Genomic DNA, 26,942 nt, shown 5'->3' on the forward strand with positions numbered 1-26,942 from the left:
TTTCGCTGCTTATTAAAGCGACCAGACAAATACAGTTGAATCTAATTTACTTATAGTTATTAATGCAGTTCAATCTGTTATATTTACAGTTGAATGTCAAATGTTTATAGCTGAATCCTTAAAATTATAGTTGAATCTAATTAACTTATAGTTGAATGCACTCACTTTGTAGCTGGCTGAGATACATATGTTGTTTGTAAAATTTACATATTTTCTCCGTGTAAAGAGTCAAAATTCTAAGTCAGAAATGTATCCAGAATTCTTTTTTAAAAAAAGATCTTTGAGGTAAGTCATCAAACTAATAACGCAACTTTTCTACTACGATTTACTCAACACATTTGAAGAGAACTACTTGAAAAGAGCTAACTACCGAACAAATTTACAACTGCCACAATAAATTGGATTACATAAGGCAGTAAAACAATGTATGTGTATATGAAAATATACTACAGTTAAATATTTCAAAATCGGGAAAGTTTTTGAATAAATAGATACTTCCCAAAGGGACAAATACGAAAGAGGATTAAAGATTATAAATGGGGCTCACAAACCACCAAACCGTTCACCATAAATGAGCATAGATTGATCTTTTCCAAACGGATGCAACATCATTTTAACAAACGAATTGATTATCTACGAGCCCCCTTCATAATCATAGGAGAGCATGGGGTAAAATAGAGAGAGACTGCCGAAAAATTCGAGAAGCGCAAGTTCGATTCACTTCAGATAAATTTGGTTAAAAGAGAAACAGAGTGTGAGTGAGAAAACGTGAGAAAGAAGAGAGAATATGATTTGACGAGCGAGCGAAAGAGACAGAGAACTGAGAGAAAGAGAGAACTTTTGAGGTTTTGTTGAATAACTAGCGTTACCTGGCGTGAGTTGATACCACGCCGAGCTTGTTAGCGACCAATCTCCACGGAGAGTAGCATCCCGTCATTTTCTTGCCGCTTTTTTCGCTGCAGTTTTTTTTGTATGTTTTTCATTTCGTTTGAACAATCGAGGTTTGTTTTTGTCAGTGGAGTTGTTTATTTTTTTAGTAATGTTTTATTGAGTGATTGTGGTAGTCGATTATCGGATTGGGGTTAGCGTTAATAACAAGAATAGAGACATATTGGTTGGCTTATTACTACCGTGATCATTTCAACATTGGTGAATTTTGGGAACAATGTTATATAGAGGGACAACCAAAATTCTAAAGGAAAAAAAAACGAGAAACAAAACTTCCTTCCCGAATCAAAAATCAAATACAGCGCCAATGAAATGTTTAATGCTCGATGATTGAAACTGCATACGGATTCGTATCAATCTTATTGATCTTAATAATGGCTCATATCAAATATGGTTTGAATTCAAAATAAACGATGAAAACAAAAAGTTTATAAACATTCGTAAGAAGCAAACGAAGAAGACGAAAGCCATAAGCGTTGCTTAGCAATCCTAATGAAGCTTAAAAAAAGGAAATCGAAACGTCGAACATGATTTGCCATTGCGATTTAAAGTTGAATCGGCTAACTAAAACAAACGAAAATGAAAAAAAAACCTTTCACAGGATAAACATTCACAGCAGTTTGTCATATACATCATCCAACTAACGCAAATAATGCCTTATTTGTAGTTTTTTTTTAATATTTGTTGGTAGCTCACAGATACGAAAGACGAAAAAAGCTAGCAATATCGTCCACAACTTTGGATGCAGTTTAAGTTGCCACACTAGTTACCAGTTTACCGAGATAGATTTAACTCTTTTAATTGTTTTGGACTGGTTTGTCGGCGATCTTTCTTGGATCAAACGCGTATTGCCAATTGATGATGACCCATTTCGGGTTGACCTTTCGATTTCAGTACATCTCTCTCGTGATTGAAGTAGAAGAACACACGGAATGGGTCAACAAACTGTGCAATTTGGCTTTATTTTTAGTGTGTTTTTTTTAATTGTTTAAGCTTAATCGAAACATTTCATTGTAACTAAATCATCGCTTTGAAGATGCAAAACTAGCTAACTTCGATGCACGTACAAAACAAACGGAAATAAACGGAAAAGATTCTTTTTTTTTTATTGGTTTTTAAAATTTTGTTATAATGCAAATAACGACATCTAACGGTGGGTAGCGGAAAGGTACAAAAGGGTTCATTTACCTGTTGGCGGTGTTTTTCTTGTTGGAGCCGGATTTCGGTTGCACTTGGAAATATTTCTGAAATAAAAAAAGGAACATTTTTTAAAACGTAAAGGGTGTGTCACATAAAATTGCATCACGGAAAAAACGTTGTAGAAATTTATTTTTTAGGAATTATATCTTCAGTCTTCGCTTATAATCAGAAAAGAGTGTATAGATCACGTTGGCCTTCACTGTCAATTTTTCGTAAATTTGGAAAAATGTCGTCGAACGAAAAAAGAGCGTCGTGAATTAATCCTGCGCACTCATTTCGGGAATCCGGAGTTGTCACATCGGGACGTCGGTAAGATGCTGGGAATCGTCCAATCCACGGTCACTAGAGTACTAAAACTATACTTCGAGAACCTAACCAACTAGGAGGTGAAGAACGGCAAAAATGGATGCTCCGTCATTGAAAAAGATCACAAGCGCGTAGTTAAGCAGTTTAAACGTGATCCGAGAAGTTCGGTCCGGGATGTCGCCGAAAAGCTGAACTTGTCAAGTTCATTCGTCCAGCTACCAAGCAGCGGGAGGGCCTGCGTACATACAAGGTTCAGAAGGCTCCTACACGCGACGAAAGGCAAAACATGTACACCGAAATGCTGACGAAGCCGCATTGCCTGGTAATGGACGACGAAACCTATGTCAAAGCGGACTATCGTCGGCTGCCGGGCCTGTTGTTCTTCACCGCAGAGGACAAATTCAGCATTTCGAAGGAGATTCGCAAGCAAAAACTATCCAAGTTTGCCAAAAAGTACATGGTGTGGCAAGCGATCTGCTCTTGCGGAAAGCGGAGCGATCCATTCGAGACGACCGGCACGGTAAACGGGCAGGTTTACCTTAAGGAGTGCCTACAGAAGCGTTTACTACCACTATTGAAGCAGCACGAGGTCTCGACCATCTTCTGGCCGGATCTCGCTTCGTGCCATTATTCAAAGGAAGTGTTGGAGTGGTACGAAGCCAACGGGGTCACCTTCGTGCCAAAGGAAATGAACCCGCCCAACGCGCCGAAGCTTCGCCCAATAGATAAATATTGGGCGATTATGAAGCAGCCCTCCGGAAGAACCCAAAAGTTGTCAAATCGAAGGCGGACTTCAAGAGAAAATGGATTTCTGTTAAAAAAAAACTACAACCTGACGTTGTACAGAACCTTATGGACGTGGTAAAGAAGAAGGTGTCTGAAATTTTCAAAAGGATCGGTCTACTGGGCGAATTTTCCATTTTTTCCGTGATGCAATTAGATGTGACACACCCTTTATAATGAATATTTCAATAAAATCTGATTAAAATTGAAATTTTGTTAGAATATTCTGTTTGCATCACTCGCGAATGATAGCATAAGCGAACCGAAATGACTGCTTTGTGGAACACCATATGAATTCTCAAATCAATACTGCTTGGTCAGTTCTTTGTAGTTATTACCCTGAGCATGATGAACGCCTTCAACTCAACAGCGTCAGTTGAACAGCGATACTCTCGTGCTTCTTGTCGATTGAGACGAAAAAGAATGAAATGCACTCCAAGAGCCTGCGTTTGGCTCAGCACAAGACCGAAATGGTGCTGATCACCAACCTGATATCAGGTAGGTATAACAGGTACTGTAGTTGTTGAACCGTGCGACATAGAATCTTTTTTTATTTCCCACATAAACCTCTCCTCTTGGCAACTCGAGGCATGATCTCGAGATCCGACCCCTCCTCGCATCGACACGAGGTTGACCTCTCCTCTGCACGATTCAAGGCCCGATCTCTCTTCTAGCGACTGGGGATCTGACCTTGGGGTTGACCACACAAACCTCTCCTCCTGAAGATTCGCGGCCTGACCTCTCCTCTAACGACTCGAAGCCGGACCTCTTATCTCCAGAATTCGTGGTTTGCCACCTTTACGCCCGTCGTGTGCAGATCGAGAGCAGCTTATCCTAGACTCACGCCTGATACTGCACTCGCGCGGGACTTAACGCTAGTACTCGAATGATTCCCGACGAAGACGTTACTCCGACTCGAATGGCTCACCCGTCCTCGAGACGCACACTTCTCGACAGCCCTTGTAGATGGAGTCATGCAGTCTGAACCCACAGTCAAGTATCTGGGTGAGATGATCGATGATTTGCTTAACTTCGCGTGTCGGCTATAAGGGACTTTTACTGCTACTACAATAAGGATACCTCCAACATGATGTAATACGCAGAGGATGCTTTGATATCAACTGACAGCATCTTGAGAAAGCTTTGCTATAGTAAAGTGAACTCATCGGCACGAAGTATCACCGCCGTTTTGGACACGTAGCCATGCCCCTCTGTCCTATTTACGGTGACACCGGCAAAGAAGTTGAAGCAAGCAATAGACCAAAGACATTGTAGGATTTCTCCATCGTCTGATCCGATAATACTATTGAACACAACATGCTTTCAAAGGTTTTGGAGATACCGATGGCGACGTAATCCAGACGATAATGGAGGAGGAACTCGACTATAAAGAACAACCGAAATCTACTGAAAAATTTGTGATCAGCAGAAAGCAACGTTCTGTGTTAAAAGCCACCTTTCTCGGCGTGCAGGAGAACGGAGTGTGGAGGCGTAGGAGTTCATCCTCGCGCGACTCTACGTTTCAGATGGGCGAAGGGGCAGCAGGGGCACAACGAGCGAGGTGGTTAGACCAAGTGCAGCATGATCTGGCAAATGTGGGATGCCCGAGAAGTTGGAGAACGGTTGCCTTAGAATCTAGTGAATCGGAGGAATATTGTTCATCAGGTTATGTCGTGAGATGAAAAACCATGTAAATAAAAATAAAATGTTAGGAAGGACAATTCTGTATGAAGCTTATCTAGTGCAACAAAGCTTCAATCAACGCCAAGAGTTAGATAACGACGAGGTACATGAAGCCCACAACTAGCGTTCCTGCTGAGAATGGACAGATGAAGATGAAAAGTCTACAAAAGCTGGATTCCAGCCCTCGGAAGCTGGCAGGAAGCTGTCTTCGCACTCTCACAATAAGAGAATATTATGAGAGCCAAACTTAACAAACGATGTTGAGCAATCGCTAGCACAACGGACCTCCACAACTGAGAGTCTACCCAGCTATCAGGTCAGCAGGGTTGCCAAAAAATTTTTTTTTTTAAGTCAGGGACTGGTGAAATAACAGTCAGGCTACGTCAAAGGAACGGAAATTTCGCTCTAAGTGATCACCTTTTTTTTTGATCGGCGATTCACAATTCACTTCAGCAATGGTATCTAATGCAGTTCCTTACAACCCAACGAAAAATCAGACAAATCCTGAAAAATTAGGCACATTGGCATCTGTGGTAGTGCGGTAATCTGAAATAGTACTACTTGCCGCTGGTAGTGTTCGTGATATTATGCTGGTTGTTTCACCAACACTTTTTAGTTTTGGGACCATCAACCTCAAAAACGACCATGTGTGTCGGCCGGCTACCCGTTTTTTGTACCGAGAGTTTTTGAGCAAGCAAGCTCAGCAAGTGTGCGTAAGAAATGTCAAAACAACTCTATAGAACTCAATATTTAGGTTAAATACCACATTGGCGATCCTTGCCAGTGGCGGATTGGACTGTAGATTTAGCATAGGCTGCTAGGAGAAGTTAAGTGAAAGAGATCTAGAGTAATTCATATGGACATTGTAGAAAAGGCAGGCCCGTAAGCTCGCGAGATGATTGAGACTTTTGAAGATTCAAACTGAAAGCGGACTGGAAGCTCTGCTAGGAAGGGAATCTTAGTATTCAGTACTTCCTTCACAAAATCAGCCGTTGCGTAGCAGATACACAAAATAGAACTACCTAATGCCCATCGACTGACGTTTGATGCTGATCTATCCACGAGTTCTTGATTTATACACAATTCTTCTATCTGGTATATTATTTTGCCGCACATGTCAACGATGGACTCAATTATCTTACTTTTAAGCAATACTCACCTTGGCGATCTTGGCCTTGCACTCCACGGCATGCTCCTTGTAGGTTGCCAGATTAATAACTGCGCCACATGCTAAAAACAACCCCAAACAAAAGTGGAATTAGTCTAACTCAAGATTATTTTCTAAGGAGTTATCAATCAAAACGGCACCAACCATCGCAGGTCGAATTCTGGCCCTTGGTTTTGGCTTTGTCCTTTTTCTTCCGGAAAAACAGGGAACCGCGCTTTCTCCGCTTCTCCGGATGATCAGTGTACCCTTCGCTACTGTTAGGAAATAATGCAAAAGAAAGGGTAAAAAAAAGAAATTAGTTTATCTGCATTCTATAATTCAATTTGATTTGGGTGAAGTTTTGATGGAACTGGACAGGTGCCAGTTCTCTAATGATCGAACATCTACCATAAAATAGTAATACTAGGAGTAATTTCATCAACGAGATAGCTATTGATAGTTTGTATTCTTGTTTAATTAACCTATTTGAGAGAAAGAACACTGTGAGTTATTGATAAGTTTTTCTACCTTTATTCAAAAAATAAACTTAAATTTAGAGGTAGTTTTTGTAGATAACAGCAACTTTAAAATTTTAACTGAGAGTTACGAACTATAAACAATAATTAACGAGTGTTCAGTTTAGCATACGATCACAGTTTGTTTTAAAAAGGGGTAGAGAAAGGTTAAAATAAACAAACAAAAATCCTAAAGGTTAGGTAAATGTTAAAACAAATTGTTTTTGGCGTTCAAGCCATCATCTGGATAGTTTATATTTTGCATTGCACTTTGATGTAATTTAAAAACGAACACACACACATAGGATCTCAGTGAAACTTTATGTTTCTTTGAAAAGATCGATTTACTTAACCTAAGCGTACATCTTTCTAGGATACCACCTGAGAGAGTTACTATGTATGCCGTGACCGGGATTCGATCTCATAACCAAGGCTTAGAAGCCTTGAACGCTATCCTCTAGACCATGGTCGGCGGCAATTAAGGTACCTATTTTTGGTAAAATGTTCACGTTTTCTCGTAATTTTGAAGTGGTATTTGAAATAGGCTCCACATAACGATATGACTTATCACCGATGTTAGTCCTACAAACATTTGAAAACGATACAAGTAATTACACCTATGGATAACATAGGTTCTACACCTATGGATAACATAGGTTCTACACCTATGGATAACATAGGTTCTTTTCAGTTAAAAAAAGATCAGCAATACAAATTGCAAATAAAAAATAGTAAAAAGCCACATATAGCCACAGCAAATGAAGACTCCATTTAAAGCATAGAACAAAAAAGATTAGTTTGTGCAAAACTGTTAAGTTATTCCTTAGCTGATTAGTAAATAACTTGTAAAAGTGAAAAACCAAAAAACTTTGAATTGGAAAAAAGAAATAAACGCTTCAGTCGTACTTGTTGAAAAAAGTTCGCAAACGTGTGAGAAAAGAGGTTTGTAACGCGTTTTTATGATGTGTAAACTAATCCAATAGTTATAAAGCGACCTAGGGTTGAAACTGGTTAACAGATAAATTTGTAGACTAATATGCATAACATCAAAACTACTTCATAAGGTTTGATTGACAACAAATAGCAACAATAATAACAACAATGATTTTAAACAGTCTTTTTTGAACGTAATAATAGTTTTGAAATGAACAACCTGTTAGAAAGAAATAGATCCCACGCTCTTGACGTTTGACAAGCTGGAAATGGCTTTTCTGGATTGTGTTGATATCGTACTTGAACTTGAACTTCCGTTATGGTTCAAATTACAAATTGTTATAGCAAAATCCCTAGGGCCAGAGTACATTTGAGATAACTTTGAGATGTAATTGACCAAGAAGACTTCCAGAGGAATTTCTCTAGCCTAGTCCTACGTCCTCAAACAACTACAAGGCATTCATTTGTACATGTCAGTATGTATTTACTAAGATGTTTTGCGTTCGAATTTTGAAGTCGAAAAAAGTCAAAAAAAAAATGCAAACACGACGCAAGGCGAGCATATGCAATCCAAGTTTGTAATTAGAACGTGATGATCTGTTGAAAAAATAGTTCGAGAAGAGCGTTTGGCCTAAGAGTAGTAGAGTACTCTTACTTATCCGTTCACAGTTAAGTTATAGAACAGTGTGTAGGTACCGTATGTTTAAAATAGTGACTAACGGAGCACGACTATGATGACAGTAGAAGATACAGGAAGAGATTACTAGGAACGCAGAAGTACCAACTGACGAGCACTTACTTTTTGTCTCTCACGCAAAGCAGTGATCGATCATCGTGGGTTTCATCTTCACTATCGGACAGATGCCGGGAGCTGATTTGATTTTTGATTAAATTGGTCGTTTTTTGTTTTTTTTTACAATATCATCGTCACGCGCGATGATCGAGGTGTATGAATTTGTGTAGGAGTTTGATCCAGGATAAAAAAAGGAAAACAATACAAAAAATAACACGTTTACTTAACGGTATTTAGCAACATTTTGGAAAACTGCTATCAGTTGTTCTGAGTAATTGTAATTCAATTATTTAAGTGTTTAAAAGAAAATTAAATGCATAAAACCAAAATTATTTTCAGCATCAATATCTTAAAAAAATAAGGAAAAACATGCGTTTTTTGTTCATCGCAAAAATATTCCGTTAATAAAGGCTTACGAATAAAAGACATTCATTACAAGCTTAAAATAGAACTTCACATTAATTGTCGAACATTCAAAATATTTACAAAATTCTTGAGTTAGTTTTTTAATATGCGGCACTATGAACAGGTCGAAAACATTACTATTCAAATTTTCTTATCGCGAATACGTTGCTTAAAGTGTGAAATAGGTACGTTTTTTTCATAGCCATATGAATGGCTAACTAATACCTATGTGACGGCACCTAATTTTGATCCTTTCATTCATGTTAATCTTAATTTTTAAATCTAGAGCAGGTAAGTTTTAAGAACAGATGGAATCAATCAGAATACGATTTCCCTTGACACTTATTTTGATCATTAAATCTAGCGACCTTATTCTTGTCGTGTCGTTTCTAATCTGACAATGAAAACTTAAAATAAAAACACTAAAAGTCATCAACACTTACGGAGTAGCATTGTCCTCTTTGGCACCCTGACTGCGTACCGGCGCTATCGATGGTGTCGAGATGCTCTTCTGCAGCGGAATCCGGCACACGGTCGGAGCAAGGTTTCGCTTGGCCACAATCTTTTCAAAGTCGCGCTAAAACCGGAAATCAACATGTTAGATTTCTTTAGCTAGTGATATTAATTTATTAACACCTACCGCTAATTCTGCTTCGTTCAGCGAATGCGTCGATATTCCACCGGTACTGTTCCGGCTAGTACGGTTGTGCAGCCGTTCGGCTGCCCTGAGCGATTCCTGCTCCTCGCTGTCCAAGCTTGACAGGCTTACACTGAAAAAAAAAACGAATTTAAAAGGACAGTAATTAACTTCAACCGTGGATTCCGGAAAGTTGTTAGGGGTACCTCTTGTGTGATGATTTGGCACACTCGGTCAGGTCCTCGATGGCCGTCCAGGATTTCCGCCGGTCGGTGTTGAGGCCGTACATTGTTTGCTGGTGGGGCCATATGCTGCCCGGATTCGAGATGGTCAGATCCGGTAGCGAGGGGCAGGACGAGAACAGTTTGCTCGAGGAAAGTTGCTGGCAAGAGAAAAGGGAATCATTTGTGAGTATGTTTTTTGGCTTCTATTTAGTAGGGGTAATAATCATACCGTTGCTCCGATGAATCCTGCACCACCAAAGTTGGAGTTTTGGATGGTGGAATTCTTCATCTGAACCACACTTTCCCGGATGCATTGCAGATGATTGAGAGTGTCCTCTGTAAAGATTAGCAAAGAATTAGTACATAAATTTAATACAAATTTATGTCTAGATTTGCTACTCACCGAGGAAGTTAAACTTCGCTCCCGGACTGTGCGGGGTGACGCTTATGATCGGCACCATGTTGGTGTGCGTCGTGTGTTGCTGCTGCAGATGGTGCTGCTGCTGCTGCTGTTGTTGCTGCTGATGATTTGCCACACTGTTGCTGTTGTTGGCCACGCCGTAGCTGGCTCCTCCTGCGTTGCCCAACAAATCGTAAGTCCCGTGGGTGTCAATGACGATATCGTTCAGTTTGCCACCTCGGTAGCTGTTGTTGTTGTGGCTGTTGTTATTGCACTTGTCTGCCGCGGAGTTCCCGCTGCTGCTGTTATTCAAGTGCTGATGGTGGTTGCTTGTATTATTGTTGTTGTACTGATTTTGGTTGTAGTTATACACGGCGCCAATGTGTTGATGGTTGTTACTGTTTACAACTACTGGCGAAAGAACCAATGGCGGCGGAACGTCTCTTGGCGACGGAGCACTTCCGGTTGTAGTAGATACATTAAACGGGTCATTATTGCATTTCAGCAGCCCGCTGGTGCTGCTCGGCACCGGTGGTGATAACGGTGGTATCAGTAGTTGATTGTTCAGCGAGCCCAGGTAGTCGATCACTACGTCGCCATCGGCTTCGTCGTCTGTGAATTCATAATAAGAAGTTTATCCATTGAGCCATTGAGAACTTATTCTTAACAGGTGGCATAAGCATTAAACATTATTGCCCATGTTCATTGATATTTACAAGCTATTTAGGCACAATTTTCCCGTTTGTTTGGTTAACGTGCCGCTATTAAGCCTACCCCTTTTCTGATAATCCCAAATGTCGATGTTGGCTACAGTTATTTTAAAGCAAGTTATCAGTAATTTTTTTTACCTACAGAACAACTATAATGTTATAAAATCCGCGGATTTTGGGATTGATACTAAAGTTTTGTTAAATATTGAATGTAATTATAAGCTATTATTAAGAACATTAGAAATTCTAAAATTAACCAATGTCTATATACTACGAGTTATAAGAATACTTTCATATTTTTTACAATTTGGAATGTACTATGGAAGAAACTTTCCAGTATAACATAGTACGAGATTTATTTTTAACGTAAAAGTTATGCTAAATAACTATTTTTAATTTATTTTTGGTTAAGCTCTCAAATGTAAATACTATCAGTATGAGAATAGGCAAATCATCATCAAACAGACCAGAGATTTGATAAATTGATTTTTCTTATCATATAATCGTGATTTTGGGTCCCATTAATCATCAACCTTACTTAACCCGTTCGTCTGAGGAAGCTTAATCATTCGCATTGGCATTTCCTAAGCAGGGATTAAAAATATTACTCAACAGCTCAGTGCTTTCCAGTGGTTTGATTCGATTGTAAATCGAATTCGGTTAATGGGTTGATGCCCATGTATTATGTACAATGCCGGTAAGACCAGACTTGTAAACCATCGACATTTTCTCTGACAGTCGCACAGCCTGCTTTTATCAGTTTCATTGTTCGTGCCATCAAACGAATGCGACCAAACACTTGCCGAACAGTCGACTACCATCAAACGAAACGACAGTCATTCTTCTTTGTGTGATTGTCGAACGAAATGTCGTGTCTTGGTACACGAGAGCGATAATTTGATGGTCAAACGACCATCATTCCCGACAGTTTACGACATCGCCTATCTCTTTCACGCAGCAGAACTTACAGACTTAATAAGCAAATGCAATCTTTTCTATTCACTCCCTCCTGTTGAAAAAAAATTCGCCACTCTGCAGCGCCGGGTGATGTTTGGATGTGTTGGTCGAACAATGTGGAACGATTATCTCGATTATCTACGCAAGAGGGATGAAAGTCAAACGACTAACCACAAAAAAGATCAATATTTCATTTGACATTTTTTTGTTCTCCGATCAAACGATTGCGCTCTCCACGATTGTCACGAACGATGTGTGATGGTAGTCTCCGGAAAAATTCAAACGATGGTGACCACTTACAAGCCTGGGTAAGACTATTTGAATATCCCAATTTTTTAACTTTTTGTCCAGATACGATTAAAAAGCTCTTGGATTTTTTCGAGATTTTACACGCATATTAGTTTGAAAATTTGAAAATCAAACGCTCGTATTCTGCTAGGTTTTCGAAAAAATCGCCCACATATTCTCACGTATACGTGAGAAATATTCTGGAATGCTCATACTGAACATATCAACAAAATGTGTGGTTAAGAGCAGTGTTACGAAAATCACTCAATTCTCATGAGAGACACTGAAACGTTTTCAACAGCGAAAGCAAAACCTAAATTGTCGGTTGGTTTATCTCCCAGCGGGGCAAAGATTGTGTTCGACAGCGCTGCTCCGAGAATCAAAGAAATAGAATTTGAAAGAGAGGCGTTCCTTCTCCAGTTGGAATTCTCATCTGAGTGAGAAGCTACCTGATTTTCAGTTTCTTCTTTCAGTCAATAACTTTTCTTGCTCAATCACTCACTCACTCACTCGTTTACTGATCGATGATCGAATGCTGTCTGCCTGGTACATCTTGCTTTGTTGTTGCTTTTGTTATGGAGGACCAAAATAGCCATTCAAACACGCAGGCAGTATATATGAACATATGTATCTGCCGCTTTGCCAGAAAGTACGCAGGCAGTATGAACCAATCCAAGGCCGCATTGATTGAGTTTGAGTGAGTGAGTGAGTGGATTTTCGAATTGGATCTTGTATCAGTAAGTGCCTCAATCACTTCTGATACACCAGATAGTGAGCTTGGAAGATCGACTTAGATGCGAATCCGCTCTCGCTTTTGAATCTTGTTTACATTGACTTCGCATTGTCGTTCTGCCGGTTCTCTAGGGAACAACAGGCAGCAGCAATCGGCTTTGAATGTCTCCAACTAGAAACCTATCATGAGCGTTTCTTCCGAGTGATTATCGGAACACTGGTTAAGAGTGCGTGATTTTGCTTCAAAATCTAAATTTGATATGAAGGTTCATATTTCAGTTAACTTAGCTTTTGCGTTAATCAAAAAACCAATGCGGAAAATTGCAAATCAATTTTTTTTAAAACAAAAATCGATAATTTTTCTAAGTGCAAAACTATATGTTGGCTTGAAGGATAAAGCTTTAAATTTAATATTGTAATCCTGAATTGAGGAGAGAATGAAAATCACGTACTTAGAAAAAAAAAAGTCTTGCCACTTGCCAGTTACACGCAAAGTGCTAGGTCGGTTAAGTCGAGTTTATTCTCGCTTGGCCGGTGATTGTTTCCATTCTCATTCTCGGCATCTTCTAGCGTATACTTAGACGCCCTTAGTACAGCGACTTTACGTCAGATAAATAATATCGAGAATGAAAATGGACGTATGCTCGACCTCTGTTTCGTTAACGAAGGTTTGAGGATTCCGACGATTGACTTAGCACCCGCTCCCCTTGTCAAAGCTGTCCCACATCACCCAGCCTTAGTGGTCTCTCTCGATGCCGCAAGGATATTTGCCCCCGTGACGAAATCGGCATCCTTCTATCAAGATTTCAAGAACGTGGATCTTGAAGCTATATCTCTCGTTCTTGAGTCCATCGAATGGGAAGTTGAGCTCGATCCTTCTGATCCAAACGCAGCTGCTGAGACATTTTCGAACATTCTCAACTACATCATTGATCGCCATGTTCCGAAACGTAGGGTGGCTACAAACCTACGGGCTCCCTGGGTCACTAAAGAACTGCGGCGACTGAAGACGGCCAAGAAACGTGCACTCCGAAACTACAACAAGCACAAATCCCCTTACACTAAGGGAGAATACCGCAAACTAAACTCTGGTTTTAAAAAAGTCAGTAAGCGTAGCTACTTAAATTATCTAAACCGGTTACAAAGGAATTTTAAGACCAGTCCGAAATCTTTTTGGAAACACGTAAAAAATCAACGGAAAGAACCAGAACTCCCGTCTCACATGTTCCTTGACAGCGACACAACGAATTCTGATCCAGAAATTTGTGAACTTTTTGCCGAGAAATTTTCTGGAATCTTCATCACTGGGGAAATTTCCTTGGAGCAACTGGCCAGGGCTGTCGGAAATATATCACCCCTAGGGTCATCTTTGAATGGTATTCTGGTCGACGATGCAGCCATCCTAAAAGCAACAGCTAAGCTAAAAAATTCATCTTTTACGGGCCCGGACGGTATACCAGCTACTTTTTTGAAGCGTTTTATGCCATCTCTGCTGACACCTATAAGGCACATCTTTCAATCATCGCTGGACTGCGGAATCCTTCCCTCATTGTGGAAAGAAGCTCACATGTTTCCTGTCCACAAAAAGGGAGATAAGAGAGATGTGAGCAACTACCGCGGAATCTCCGCTTTATGCGCGATCGCCAAACTTTTTGAACTGGTTGTTTTGGATCCAATTTTCTCATTTTGCAAGCATCACTTCTCCAACGATCAGCACGGGTTCATGCCTAACGATCCACGACTACAAACCTACTGAGTTTAACATCGTTCGTGCAGGACAGCTTTGCCAAGAAAACTCAAACAGACGCCGTTTACACAGATCTCTCTGCTGCGTTCGATAAGGTGAACCACGATATTGCAATCGCAAAGCTCGAACGTTTAGGCTTCTGTGGTTCCCTTCTGGATTGGTTCCGGAGTTACTTAATGGGACGAAAGTTATCCGTTCGTACTGGTGAATTCTTTTCTAGGCAGTTCGTTGCCTCTTCAGGAGTGCCTCAAGGAAGTCATTTGGGACCGATCATTTTCGTGATCTATTTTAATGATGTACTCTCGCTCCTCGGTGGCACAAAGCTCGCATATGCCGATGACCTGAAACTTTATCACACCATAAACGGCCAAGACGACATCAACTTCCTTCAACAGCAATTCACCGCTTTTGCTCACTGGTGCGATATCAATTGCTTGCCTTGAACCGCAGTAAATGCTCGGTAATATCGTTTACCCGTAAGCGACATCCTCTTCATGCAGAGTACATCCTCGGAGACCAAACCATCATCCGCGTGGACCATATCAACGATCTGGGCGTTATTCTTGACCGACGGCTGGAGTTCAAGACTCATACGAACTATGTTGTTGACAAAGCTTCTCGAAGCCTTGGATTCTTGTTTCGTATGGCCAAAGATTTCAAAGACGTATATTGCCTGAAAAGTCTTTATTGATGCATAGTTCGTTCTATTCTCGAGTACGCTTCAGCTGTTTGGTGCCCTTTCTACCAGAATGGAGCTGAAAGAATCGAGGCTATTCAGCGGCGTTTCTTGCGGTACGCTCTACGACACCTAAACTGGCAAGATCCGTTTCGTTTACCAAGCTATGAAAACCGCTGCCGTCTCATAGGCTTAGATACGCTTCAAGTACGCCGAAATGCTAACATCTAGAATCGACTGCCCCGAACTGTTGGAGGCCATACCTCTCAGCGTACGACCACGAGGATTCCGAAACCAGAACCTGCAGCTCTACGTACCTATTCGCCTGAACAATTACGGTGCTAACAGCGCTTTCATCGGCATTCTAAAAACTTTTAATCGGTTTTCCGAACATTTCGACTTCGACGTCTCAAGGAACGTATTCCGAAGAAAAATTTTAAGTGTATCTAGTATTGTGTAGTTTTATGTTGATATTAATTTTAATTTGTTAGTTATAGTGTAGTCATTAGGATCAACATGTGATCCGTTGATGTTTTAAACAATAAACAATAAACAATAAGCCTTGTGATGGGATAGGGATAAACAAAAAAAATGGTTTTTTTGTTACCGGCATACACACTAAGAATGCAATTTTTCTTCTCGGGATAATGGCTCTCTGAACCACAGGGTAATTGCTGAATTTATACGAGGTTCGTAAGGAAACCCGAAACGTTTTTTCTTGCATGTACCGTTTTTGTTTCAATTTTGTGGCCGGTATTCGCTCCTGTCTGACAGCAAAGCATTCGTTCAAGTGAATCACGAAGCCTCAGCGCTATTCAACATCACCTCAGGGGTTCCTCAAGGGAGCGTGCTCGGTCCGCTAATTTTCATCCTGTACATCAGCCTCTAAAATCTGGGAAATTATTCTTCGCGGACGATCTCAAAATCTTCCGAATAATAACCAAACCATATTGGGCTTGTGTTACCATTTCACAGGACAAGCTATGGATAAAACAATCCACTCAGTACATGTGTTCGAGCTTTTAATGTTGTTTTTGAATTGTATGACTTTAATATAAGTAAGGATGTCTTTGTGAATAGAATTAAGAATTTGGGTTAAGATTCAGTCTGTACGAATAGTGAAATTGGAGTGAAGGCTATTGCTTTTTCTGTTTAACATATGAGAAATTATATACGAATTGCGTGATCCGAAATCAGAATTGGTCAGCACAGAGGTCGAATGGCCCAGCTTATGGATTAGCCAGGAGCGGAGCATGGATGCAGCTTATCACCGAAAGCTTATTAGCTTATTATATGCAGCTTCTTCCCATAGTGTGGTGTAACGCTGCAGCTGGTGTCAGCATGCGTGAGCTCGCATTCAACTGCTGGAAGGGCCAGCTTCCCCTCATTGCCGACTCCAGAGCCAAGCTGGATGACGAAAAAGCTCAGAACTTAACTCGCGATATTCAACTACGCTGCGTTAGCATGCGTCTGCTGATTCTCGATGGCTGGAAGAAGTTGTAGGCAGGGATGCCAATGTGCCTGATTTTTCAGGCATTGCCTGATTTTTCGAGGCTCTGCCTGGCAACCTGATAAGCCATTGAGTTGCCCTGATTTTTGCGAATGTCAGAAAAATGGGTAGTGAGGAACTGGAGTAGGTACCATAGCTGAAGTGAAAAAGTGAAAATGTGGCTGAATCAAAGCAATCGAAACATTCCCGTTAATTCTTATTCAAAACAGATATTTAAATGGAATCTTTCGATTGCTTGATGCAGTAGAATTATTCAACCAAGTAGGCTCACAACACATATTAGAATGAAAATGTGGAGCGATGACGAAAAAAAAGGTCATCACTTTGAGCGAAATTTCCGTTACTTTAACGCAGGCTGATTTCGCCTGATTTTTATTTCGCCATTTCCCTGATTTTTGAAAAAAAAAATGTTGGCAACACCCTGGTTGTAAGTGTTGGGAAAATACTCGACAGTCGACGATGCTATTCAACATTCTCAATCTGCGAATTGGAATTGGGCCTGCTAAGAAGAATAAAGCTTGCTCTTTACTCTTACACAGATTTCCATAAGAATGACAGCTAATCGGAGTGAAATTGGGGGGAAGGCTATTGCTTTCTCTGTTTAACACACGAGAAATCGTATACCTGGGTTGCGAGCGCGCCCATCGCCCATTGAGGGAATGTGTTGAAACCCACGATTGGGCAATTCGCATATCTAGCGTAACATTTAAAAAGGGCGAAACTAGCAGTTAGCTCGAAACGAGAAAACCGCGTTTGAAAATTCGGAACACCTATTCAAATCCTATTTATAAAATCGACCACTTTTTGTTCAACAAAATCAAGAAATGAGCATTATATTCTCTTATTGTTCGATGGTTATCAAGAACTTTAACTTTTTTCACGTAATTTCAGAGATTTTCGAGTTTCGCCCTATTATTGTTTTCGATTTCAGTTACGCCTGCAAGTTTCGCCCAATTGATCGGCCGTTTTTGTTTTGGTTTTGAAGTTACGCCCATTCATCCTACACGCAAAAACTAATTAGGCCGTTTTGTCACACACGGTCAACTCAGTTACGCCTTTTGGCTCTACACGAATAGAAAAATTCACTCCATTTTGAATAGGCGTATCTTCACGTTCCAACGAAAATGCATCAACAGGAAGTTTCGCCCAATTGAATTTTATCAATTTTTTGAAAGTTTTAAGTAATTTTAAGATGAAACCGCGTTTGATAGGTAAAGTGCAACCGCGTGCATCCGGAATGACCGTTAACTCGATTTGTTTACATTTGGCAGTTTCGCCCTTTTGAAATGTTACGCTAGATATGATTGCTGGTGGAACTAGCAATCGATAGTGTAGATTGTATCTATGAAAGGACCTTACTGATAAAGGAAAATAATAATTAAAGGGGGATGAATAAACCAGTTGGTTTAAAATCCCATAAAAAAAAAAAATAAAAAAATAATAATAATTAAATCTATTTCACCACTGAAACCTGCGTTGAATTACTCATTTCAACAAAAATAAATAATATCGTCAAATGATTACTACGTTCAAAACGTAGGATACCGCACGGATAAAAAGTCTACAAGTGGTTATTAAAATTCATAAAGTTGGCTCTTCTCTGCCACTGATTTTTGGTTGAACCTACTATTTTGCTCAATCAACATCGATATCTACGAACAAATCAGTACCAACGCGTGAAAAGGGTCTATGTTCATTTATGACGTTTCGAGAAAACGCGTTTGAAAATTTTGAACCTGTTTTAAATAGCTAATTAAAATTCACATGGAACCTTTCAAGTTCATATGACCCAAACGGTGCGTAGGAGCATTCTTAATATGTTTTTATCGATAAAAGGGTGTTTTGATGGAAAAATAGCTCGCAATTGCTTCTAGCTGGAATATGATTGTCTTCTAAATGGTTTATACACCCTTTGCTTTTTACTGCATGTCCCATGTGTGTAAGTGAGAAGGAGATAAAATTTCCCCTATTTTTGACTAACGCTAATGGGTTTTTCTTTTGGAGTGAGTTAACAGCTTTTCGCGGAGAAAAGTAGGCTGCTGCTGTGGATGACGGTTGTGTTTTTTTTGCTGCTGGAAAAAAATATTTCTAAACTGTTTTTTTTTGTGTGTTGAAAAATTGTTCAGAAGTTTGATGCTTTGAATTTGCATCATATTGATTTCTTGTTTGGTTGATGTTTTGAGGTGAACAAGCCTAGTTTATTGCTAAAATTTGTTGATAATGTCTAGTGACCGCTGCGACAGCTGGATCAGGTGCCAGAGCTGATTGGAAATGACGAAGAAGCTTGTAACTAGAGCATCGAGCATCTACACATAACGACCGATGAATCGTACTAAAAGCTCAAGCGATGTACTCGGGAAAAAAATTTGCATGGGGTACAAAGTGAAGAGTGGCCAGGAATCGCCGGTTCAAAAATGTTCGCCATTTTAATACAAAATTAATAAACTGAAGGAAGAGATCATCTTCCCAGGCCTGTCTGGATTAGCGTCAACCCAAGAAGTTTCTGGTGAGATCAACCCATTTTTTTGTTTTTATTTCTGATTTAAACTGAAAATTTTAAATATAATCATTTTATAAACTAACCCTATATAATCATAAGAAGCGTTTGGTAGGGATCTCCACGCTTCATCTCCCCCTTGTTCCTGTATCTTTTGCGTTTTCATCACATGGTTGGCCTGGCCGTAGTAGTATCTGCAATTCATGTTCTATGTATCAGATACTATGTTGAAAAGAAAAATGAGGAACGCAAGTTTTTCATTTTCCAGGATGCATACAAGTTTTGGCCATGTTGGTGTTAGAAGAAGAAGAAGAAGTGAGTTAACAGCTTTTCGCAGTCTTCCCCTTTTAATGTTTTGCATCTAGACCGTTTCTTTGTTGTGGAGTAAAGAGTTTATAAACAATTTGTGTGGGGATAATGTCATTTTATGGCTCCAAATCTTTTAGATCCTTTGCTCAAACTGCATTATAAACCTTACGGAAACTGATAAACTAAAAATGGTTTTTGTGATAAGTAGAGCTCATATTGGGCTACTTGAATCCACTGAAAACGGTTTTGACGTAGAATTACGTCTTACGGCAACATTATAGGGGGCAAATTGAAATTCGCGAACGGATCTCGCGTCACGAAAAACGCCTCTTCCACAGACATCTTTTCCGTACATCATTTTGGGTCAGCTATGTATTGGTGCACCAATACTAATAAAGCGCTTATACAAATTGGTACGCAAAACACCCGAGCGAAAAAAACCCGACCGTCGACCCAAACTGCACTAGATCTGAAGTTATAAAAGGGCAAGGATTGCACCGTCCCGGTTTCATTTGGTTTTTGGGCATTCTCCCGTGTGATCGGTTGGAGCGACCAAAAATGTTGTGAGCGCTGCTATTTGCTTTGTCGGTGCGGCGTATGTGCGACCAATTTTGCCGTTTGCTATACATAGCACGCTATTCTTCACGACGAGTGGGTGGAGAATGCGGGAGCAATTCGCTAAGTTGCTGGCGCGGCTTAAGGTGCTGCTCACCCAGTCAAGAAGGAGCGCAACGAGTCGTTTCCATGTATGACGCTATTTCTAGGATTTTGACTTGTAGCCCCCCGATTCAAGATTTTGAAGCGACCATTACTTCCAACTAGAAGGTTTTCAACCAGCAAATCTGTTCCGGTGAAAGTAACTTAGGATTGTGGTACGGCAAGAGGCCACCACGCAAATTTCTAAGCAAAAAGCCATAACAATTAAAACCAGTCCTTCTCAGGACTGTATCCTCCTAAATAAATGAGTTTGAAATCATATTTCCGTCGTTTTATGGGAATAGATTCTGAGAAATCTTCTCTATCTAAAGGCATAAAATTTCCTATACTCAACTTTTCTTCCATAAAAAGAAGATTTTGTTAAAAAAAACGAACATTTCAACAGAACACGAAATGTGTCGAATGTTTATCCAATCAGTGTAAGTAGTTATTTTCATTATTTGAAGTACAAGGCAATCAATTGCTCCAAATTTAACGAATGTGTTTTGATAAGTATATTTTCATGCTCTAGAAGGGGTGGGAACTTTTGGCCGGCAATGTACTTTCAATTGATCCCGATGAAAACCCAATAATGGATCAAAGCAAGCTTTTGTTCGTCGATACTCGCTCGTGTGATCCACCCTTTTTCTTTATTATGCTTTGAATTTTACCTTCATTTTGCGTGCGCTAAGATATTTTCGGCATGTAAAATAAAAATTTTAGGCGAATTCGATTAGTTTACGAGGAAATATAAACATCACTCTACCCATCTGTCCCAAGTAAAATCCTATTTCCTTTCCCTTTCCCCCTCCCCCCCCCCCAAAAAAAACAAAAAAAGATACAAAAAAAAAATACAAAAAAAGATATAAAAAAGAAAAGATATAAAAAAGAAAAACACTAGCCACGGTAGGAGATGGGATGAATCATCCAACAGGATGAAAATCCCAGAAAAAAAAAATTCGATTAGTTGCTCAGCAACTTTTGATCTAAACACGTGCAAATTCAACAAGCACTTGGCTATATCGCTCAAGTCAAAATTATTCAAATTCGACAAATTAGTATAATAAATAACAAATCAAGTTTTTACCGTAATTCTACGTCAACCTTGTGGTTGTGTCTGAAATACAACCTCTTCAACTTTTTTTACTTTGTCTTTTATACCATTTTCACATGTTGGTTCTGAAATGAATGTTTGTGTGAAGTTGATTCGCTGTTTTTTTTTAAGATTACTTTTAATATTCTTTTTTTTATTTTATTTTTTTTATTCACATAGTATACCGTCTCACGACATAACTTGACGAACATAATTCCTAAAATTCACTCGGTCCATGGCACTGGCATGGTCACTTTTAATATTCTAATAGTTCTATAATGTCACTGATGTTAGACTAGACCTCAAATTCTGTTCAGTCAACATAGATATCTTAGATGAACAAGCCAAATGTTTATTAAACTTAGAAAATAGAAGAACAAAAGTAAAGTTATGATCATTTAGTATCCGGATACTGTATTTCGGTGTTAGCTACGTTACTAGAGCTCGGATATACAAAAATTTAGCAGCGTTGTGTTGGTTATAAAAAGGACTATCCTGCAGATCCTGTAGATTTTAAAATTTACGTGTGTTTGTCGATTTGAAAACTCGTGAACTGTTGATTTTTTCTGAATTTGTTTTTGGTTAAGAAGTATAAGAAGCCACTCTAGGATGCTCAAGAAGTTCAAACTAAGCATCGGAGTGGAACCCTTGATCTCAACTCTGGTAAAAAGTTGTCGATAGTCGGAAGAAGAGCAGCGTATCAAAATTTTGTTCGCGCATCGCGAAAATCCGAGCTACTCGCACGCAAAGCTGGCAAAATCGCTAAAAGTTGCCAAATCATCCGTTACAAATATAATTAAAGTGTTTGGGGAACTTTTGTCGACAGCCAGGAAGTTTGGATCGGGGGGAAATCGAAAACCGGAAGCCGCTGAGACGACAAAGAGTGTTGCCGGTAGTTTCAAGCGAAACCCTAACCTCTCTCTCCGAGATGCCGCAAGTAAGCTGGGTGTATCGTCTACAACCGTACATCGAGCCTAAAAACGAGCCCGACTATCGACTTACAAGAAGGTAGTGACTCCAAATCGCGATGATAAACAAAATACGACGGCCAAAGCGCGATCCCGGAGGCTGTACACGACGATGCTGACGAAGTTTTACTGCGTGGTAATGGACGACGAAACCTACGTCAAAGCCGACTACAAGCAGCTTCCGAGACAGGAGTTTTATACGGCAAAAGGAAGGGACAAGGTAGCAGATATTTTCAAGCACATGAATCTGTCAAAGTTCGCGAAGAAATATCTGGTTTGGCAAGCCATCTGTACCTGTGGCTTGAAAAGCAGTATTTTCCTAGCTTCCGGGACTGTCAACCAAGAAATTTACGTGAAAGAGTGTTTGAATAAACGTCTGCTGCCTTTCCTGAAGTAACACGGTTGGTCCGTACTGTTTTGGCCGGATTTGGCATCTTGCTATTACGGTAAAAGGCCATGGAGTAGTACGCAGCCAACAACGTGCAGGTGGTTCCCAAGGACAAGAACCCTCTCAACACGCCAGAGCTCCGCCCAGTTGAGAAATACTGGGCTATTGTCAAGCGGAACCTAAAGAAGACCAAAAAAAATTCTAAGGACGAGCAGCAGTTCAAGGCAAATTGGCTTTCTGAAGAAGGTGGACAAGGTGGCTGTTAAGCGTATGGCCCGGAAATTCGGAAGCCTAACTGAATATTTTTCCTGAATTTTATACTAATTAAACTTGAAAAAGAAATTTAATTTGATTTTTTTAAATAAACGATTTCACCGATTTACACGCGTTTTCCCTTGACCAAATTTTGACTGTATCACCCTTTATGCAGTAAATCCGTTTTCGGCAAGCAGTGTTGCCTGTCTAGTAAACACCCAGCAAATAACTTTTCATTTTTAAAGATCGACAAAACACAAATTTCGTTCAACATAAATTACATTACCTGAGTCGGGATTTTATTTGTATATTTTCCCGTTTCATGTTTATTCCTTCATCATTATTCCTTAGACGCGATACTCTATCGTTTTGATATTACTTTCTTCTCTCAAACAAGCTAACAATTGAAAACAACCAAAATCGATCTTGGCTCCTTAAAGTCTAAAGGTATAAGCCGTTTTAAATAAAGAAATCTCAGTCCAAGTTGCCTAGTGTGGACTAAGCTTAAAGGATCATAATAATCCTCATTTTCAAGGCTGTTTGTTTACATTTTTGTTCCAACGGATGCTTTCTCGACTTTCACAAATCTCCATTTGGAGCAATAAGCAGTATACTATTAATAGCTAAGGTACCACAATGAGGCGAGAGACCCTTCCGGCTTGCTGTTGCAACGTAACACGCGACGCATCCACCGATTACCGTTCTTTGAGGCAGTAGGCCATGTTAATGCGTTCCCCCCGACAAGCCCCAATTAGAGTTAGTAGACGCTCCAAAGTTAGGGTTGACCTAGGTTATTAGAGAAAGTGTGACTACTACGTAGCTATACTATGCGCCACACTGCTCTCTGCGTTGTAGTTATAATGCGAGTTACTATTATTATTTATTCGCTTACTTATTTATGGGGCCTGCTTGGGGCTGTTGTAGAGTTACAATGGGAAGAAGATCGAAAGCAGCCAACAACCCACCTAGGGCAGGGGTTTTATGGTTTATTGTTGAATGCTGTTGCAGGGAGTTTTGTTAGTGTTTGTGTTATTGGGGGTGTCTACTAGCGACGAAACGATCGTAATCGCTCGCGCATCCATCAGTCAGTACAGTAGTTTACTCTACTTCAGTTTAGGTGGGTGGGTGAACTAGTTGTTGCGATGAATGGATTTGGTGGAGCAGAGAAAGAAGGTAGAAAAAATAACATAAAAATGGTTACCTGATGACAACAGTATCAACTGTTCCGAGGCAAGATGATCTTTACTATCCATTGTACTGGTGTGGTTTTTTATGAATTGTTTTTATTTTTCAATACGGGTGAGAGGTGTTTTTTATGTTGGAATAAAAAGTTTGTGCTGTTTTGCGGATTTCGTTTGTTGGTTTGTTGTTGTCTGTGCTGTTTAGGAATAGGAAAAGTTGAACAAAAGGAAAACAAGCAACAATTTTAAGCAGATTCTCGTTCGTTCGTCGCAATTCGCGGCGCTGTAATGTGGGGAGCTCTCTTGCTCTTTTTACGCTTTTACAAAAGCCATTATGTCAAGAGACTTCTTCGACTATCGTTCGTTTTTTTTTCGTTCATTTGTTTAATTGCTCTGTGGGCTTAAATTGCTGCTGCGTTGGAACGAAGTTAGGAAAGTTTAATTTAATTTTATGTTCCATTACTGGAGCCTCCCAAAAAGAGAAAGCGAAAGCGTTTGGTCAAAAAGCCATTATCGTCCATTGAGCAATTTTCCAGTGCACTTCCAGGTGACACATCAATCCGAGCCTACTGCTGTTTGAACCTTGGGTCGGTTTTTTTCTTCCTTTCTGTAGCAGGCCAAACATTACATTAATAGCACTACTAGGATCAATCGATGATGTTTACACAAACACCCATACTCTTGTGTGTCTCTTTTGGAGCACACTCACTCACTGAGTAGGCTGGAAAATCTACTTGACTGGGGAAAGGAGAAGGGCATTTTACTAGATAAAAAATAACACAGCCCCGAAGAATTTCCATAGGAAGGATATCCCTTGCATTACACCTTTCGTTCCATACACATTTTTTCGCTTAAATAAAAAAGGGGGGCCAAACTGTGCACTGTTTTGTTTGCTCCACATAGCCCTTCCACGGATGCAACAATTTGTAATAATCCTACTGATTGCACAGATACTTTCTTCCACTTTACTTTTCGATTGAAACACAGGACAGGGCTCTTCTCCCGTCAGTCAGCCAGCCAGCCAGCCCAAGGCCCAAGAGACACTTGTGTAAAAGCCAAAAAGTGGTGATTAGCACAGAGAAGAACGTACACAGGAAGACACCATAAGAGGAGCCATACATTTCAATACACCAGAACACTGCTGGCTGACTACTTCAGGCTGGCTGACGACGATCAAGGCCGAAGGGGGAGGGTGCTTGTTGGCTGCTAGGGTAAGCAGTGCATAAAAAGGTGGGAGGTAGCAGCAGCAGCAACATGAAGCAAAGGAAAACACCAACAGAAAAAAAAATTGAACCTGTAGCTCTTTTCCTACATCGACATTTTGGACTACCCCGAATAACAAAAAGACCACAAAGAACACCACACAGGGAAAAAGGTGCACTTCACAAATTTCACCCCCAGAGCAGAGCACCAGCACCAGAAAAAAAAACCCACTTTTCCGTACCACACAAAACGGGATTCGCACTCAGGGTACCGGACCACCGACGGTTGACATGGTCCCTTCCGGTGCTTCCGAACCGATTTTCGACGGCTTTCGCGATCCCTAAGCCAGGTGAAAAATGGAAAATTATATTCTTCTTTCTCGGATCGGAAACGGGGCGACGACGACGACGATGAAAGTCTTCTTTTCACACACGACGACGACGACGGCACCGTGCTGCTCCGATGAGCTCTCTTTGCGATTTGGTTGGTTGGTTGGCTGTCGTATACGAATACCATCGGACGGAATCGGTGGAAAAAAAGTTACATTTGGATCAAATGGCCAAGAAACAGACCATCATCAATAGCAAACCACGCACACTGCTACGCGACGCCATACGCCTCGATTACTGGCTGGAGAAACAAATTCAGAGCACTCTCGTTCGCTTTTCACGCGTATGCGGGAGAGAGTCGCAAAACATAAAAGTTGATCGGGCAACACTCGCGGTTCGTGATTTTTTTTTTGTTGCATGCTAGCTTTTGTGCAAGTTGCGGAACTGTCAAAACCAAGGGAAACGGTGGTTCAAAATGAGTTTTTTTTCTTTAATACAATTTCGACATAAATTCAGATTAAATGTATCGGTTAAAACTTTCATGACTACATGAAATAAAAAAAAATATATTGATAAAAATATTCGTTATTTGCTTACACATGACTTGCGTCTAAAACGGTTGGAATAAATGCTGATACAGTAAAATAATCATGGATAATGACAAAATAAGAATTTTGACAGTGTTAACTAAGGTGGCCGGAATTTTTCAGCATGTATCCGAGATAGAATTATCCGGCTAATTTTATATAAAAACTTGACAAAATCCGTGCATTCGAGGCGTAAGTCAAACATTTTTAAAATACAATTTTTTTGTTTGTTAGATTTGCCACTTAATTTGAATAAATCCGGGCATTTTTCAATGAAACCTGGGACACCGTGCCGGGCCGGACTTTTCCCAAATTATACATTAAATATACGGGCAAACCCGGAGAAAACCGGGCATTGCCACCCGGTAAGTTTAAACGAATTTCAGCTAATTTTACAATGTTGACAATTTTTCCAGTTTTGATCGAGTTTTCAGGTATTTTAATTTTGAAAACTACAGTCTCGTTTGAACTACGGTACGTTGCACATCGTGTGTGTGAGCTGAATTGAAATCTAATTTATTTTTCTTCTCTCCTTCCACACTCTATTGTCGAGCGGTGCAATGACCCACAACGATACACCAAGGTCATCGAAAAATGAAGTTCGAGTACGGAAATATCACGAAAATTATGCTGGGCCATATCTCGTTATGGCTGAAACAAATGTCGGGAATATATCTGCTGCGAAGATTGCTAAAAGTCTGGTGAAGAAATTTGGTGACGATTTTATTCGTGCTATGCCGGTTTCTAAAACCAAAATGAAAATTTTGATGCGATCGAGGGATGCTGCTAATGAAATAGCAGGCATCGGTACCTCAAATGAAGTGCGTTTTTTTATCCCCCAA

At 40.1% G+C, this 26,942-nt stretch overlaps 1 protein-coding gene across 6 annotated transcripts in view; it reads right to left on the bottom strand.

Moving 5' to 3' along the window:
* Positions 1-25,677, bottom strand: part of LOC129751644 (rho guanine nucleotide exchange factor 18) — a 312,534-nt gene extending 286,857 nt beyond the window's left edge. For 2 of the 6 annotated variants that reach the window (XM_055747272.1, XM_055747270.1), the window contains exons 1-12: positions 25,426-25,677; positions 24,002-24,178; positions 9,978-10,586; positions 9,804-9,910; positions 9,557-9,732; positions 9,354-9,483; positions 9,157-9,290; positions 8,315-8,386; positions 6,233-6,342; positions 6,080-6,150; positions 2,137-2,192; positions 870-956 (exon numbers count right to left, since the gene is read on the bottom strand). In XM_055747272.1, the coding sequence (XP_055603247.1) occupies positions 870-956; positions 2,137-2,192; positions 6,080-6,150; positions 6,233-6,342; positions 8,315-8,386; positions 9,157-9,290; positions 9,354-9,483; positions 9,557-9,732; positions 9,804-9,910; positions 9,978-10,586; positions 24,002-24,053 (1,604 nt within the window). In that variant the 5' untranslated portion in view covers positions 24,054-24,178; positions 25,426-25,677. The remainder of the gene's footprint in view (positions 1-869; positions 957-2,136; positions 2,193-6,079; positions 6,151-6,232; positions 6,343-8,314; positions 8,387-9,156; positions 9,291-9,353; positions 9,484-9,556; positions 9,733-9,803; positions 9,911-9,977; positions 10,587-24,001; positions 24,179-25,425) is intronic. The other 4 variants (XM_055747275.1, XM_055747274.1, XM_055747273.1 and 1 more) reach the window with 3 other exon arrangements.
* Between the last annotated feature and the right edge of the window lie 1,265 nt (positions 25,678-26,942).

The sequence above is a fragment of the Uranotaenia lowii genome, chromosome 3 (assembly GCF_029784155.1).
Source record: "Uranotaenia lowii strain MFRU-FL chromosome 3, ASM2978415v1, whole genome shotgun sequence".
Classification (NCBI taxonomy): domain Eukaryota; kingdom Metazoa; phylum Arthropoda; class Insecta; order Diptera; family Culicidae; genus Uranotaenia; species Uranotaenia lowii.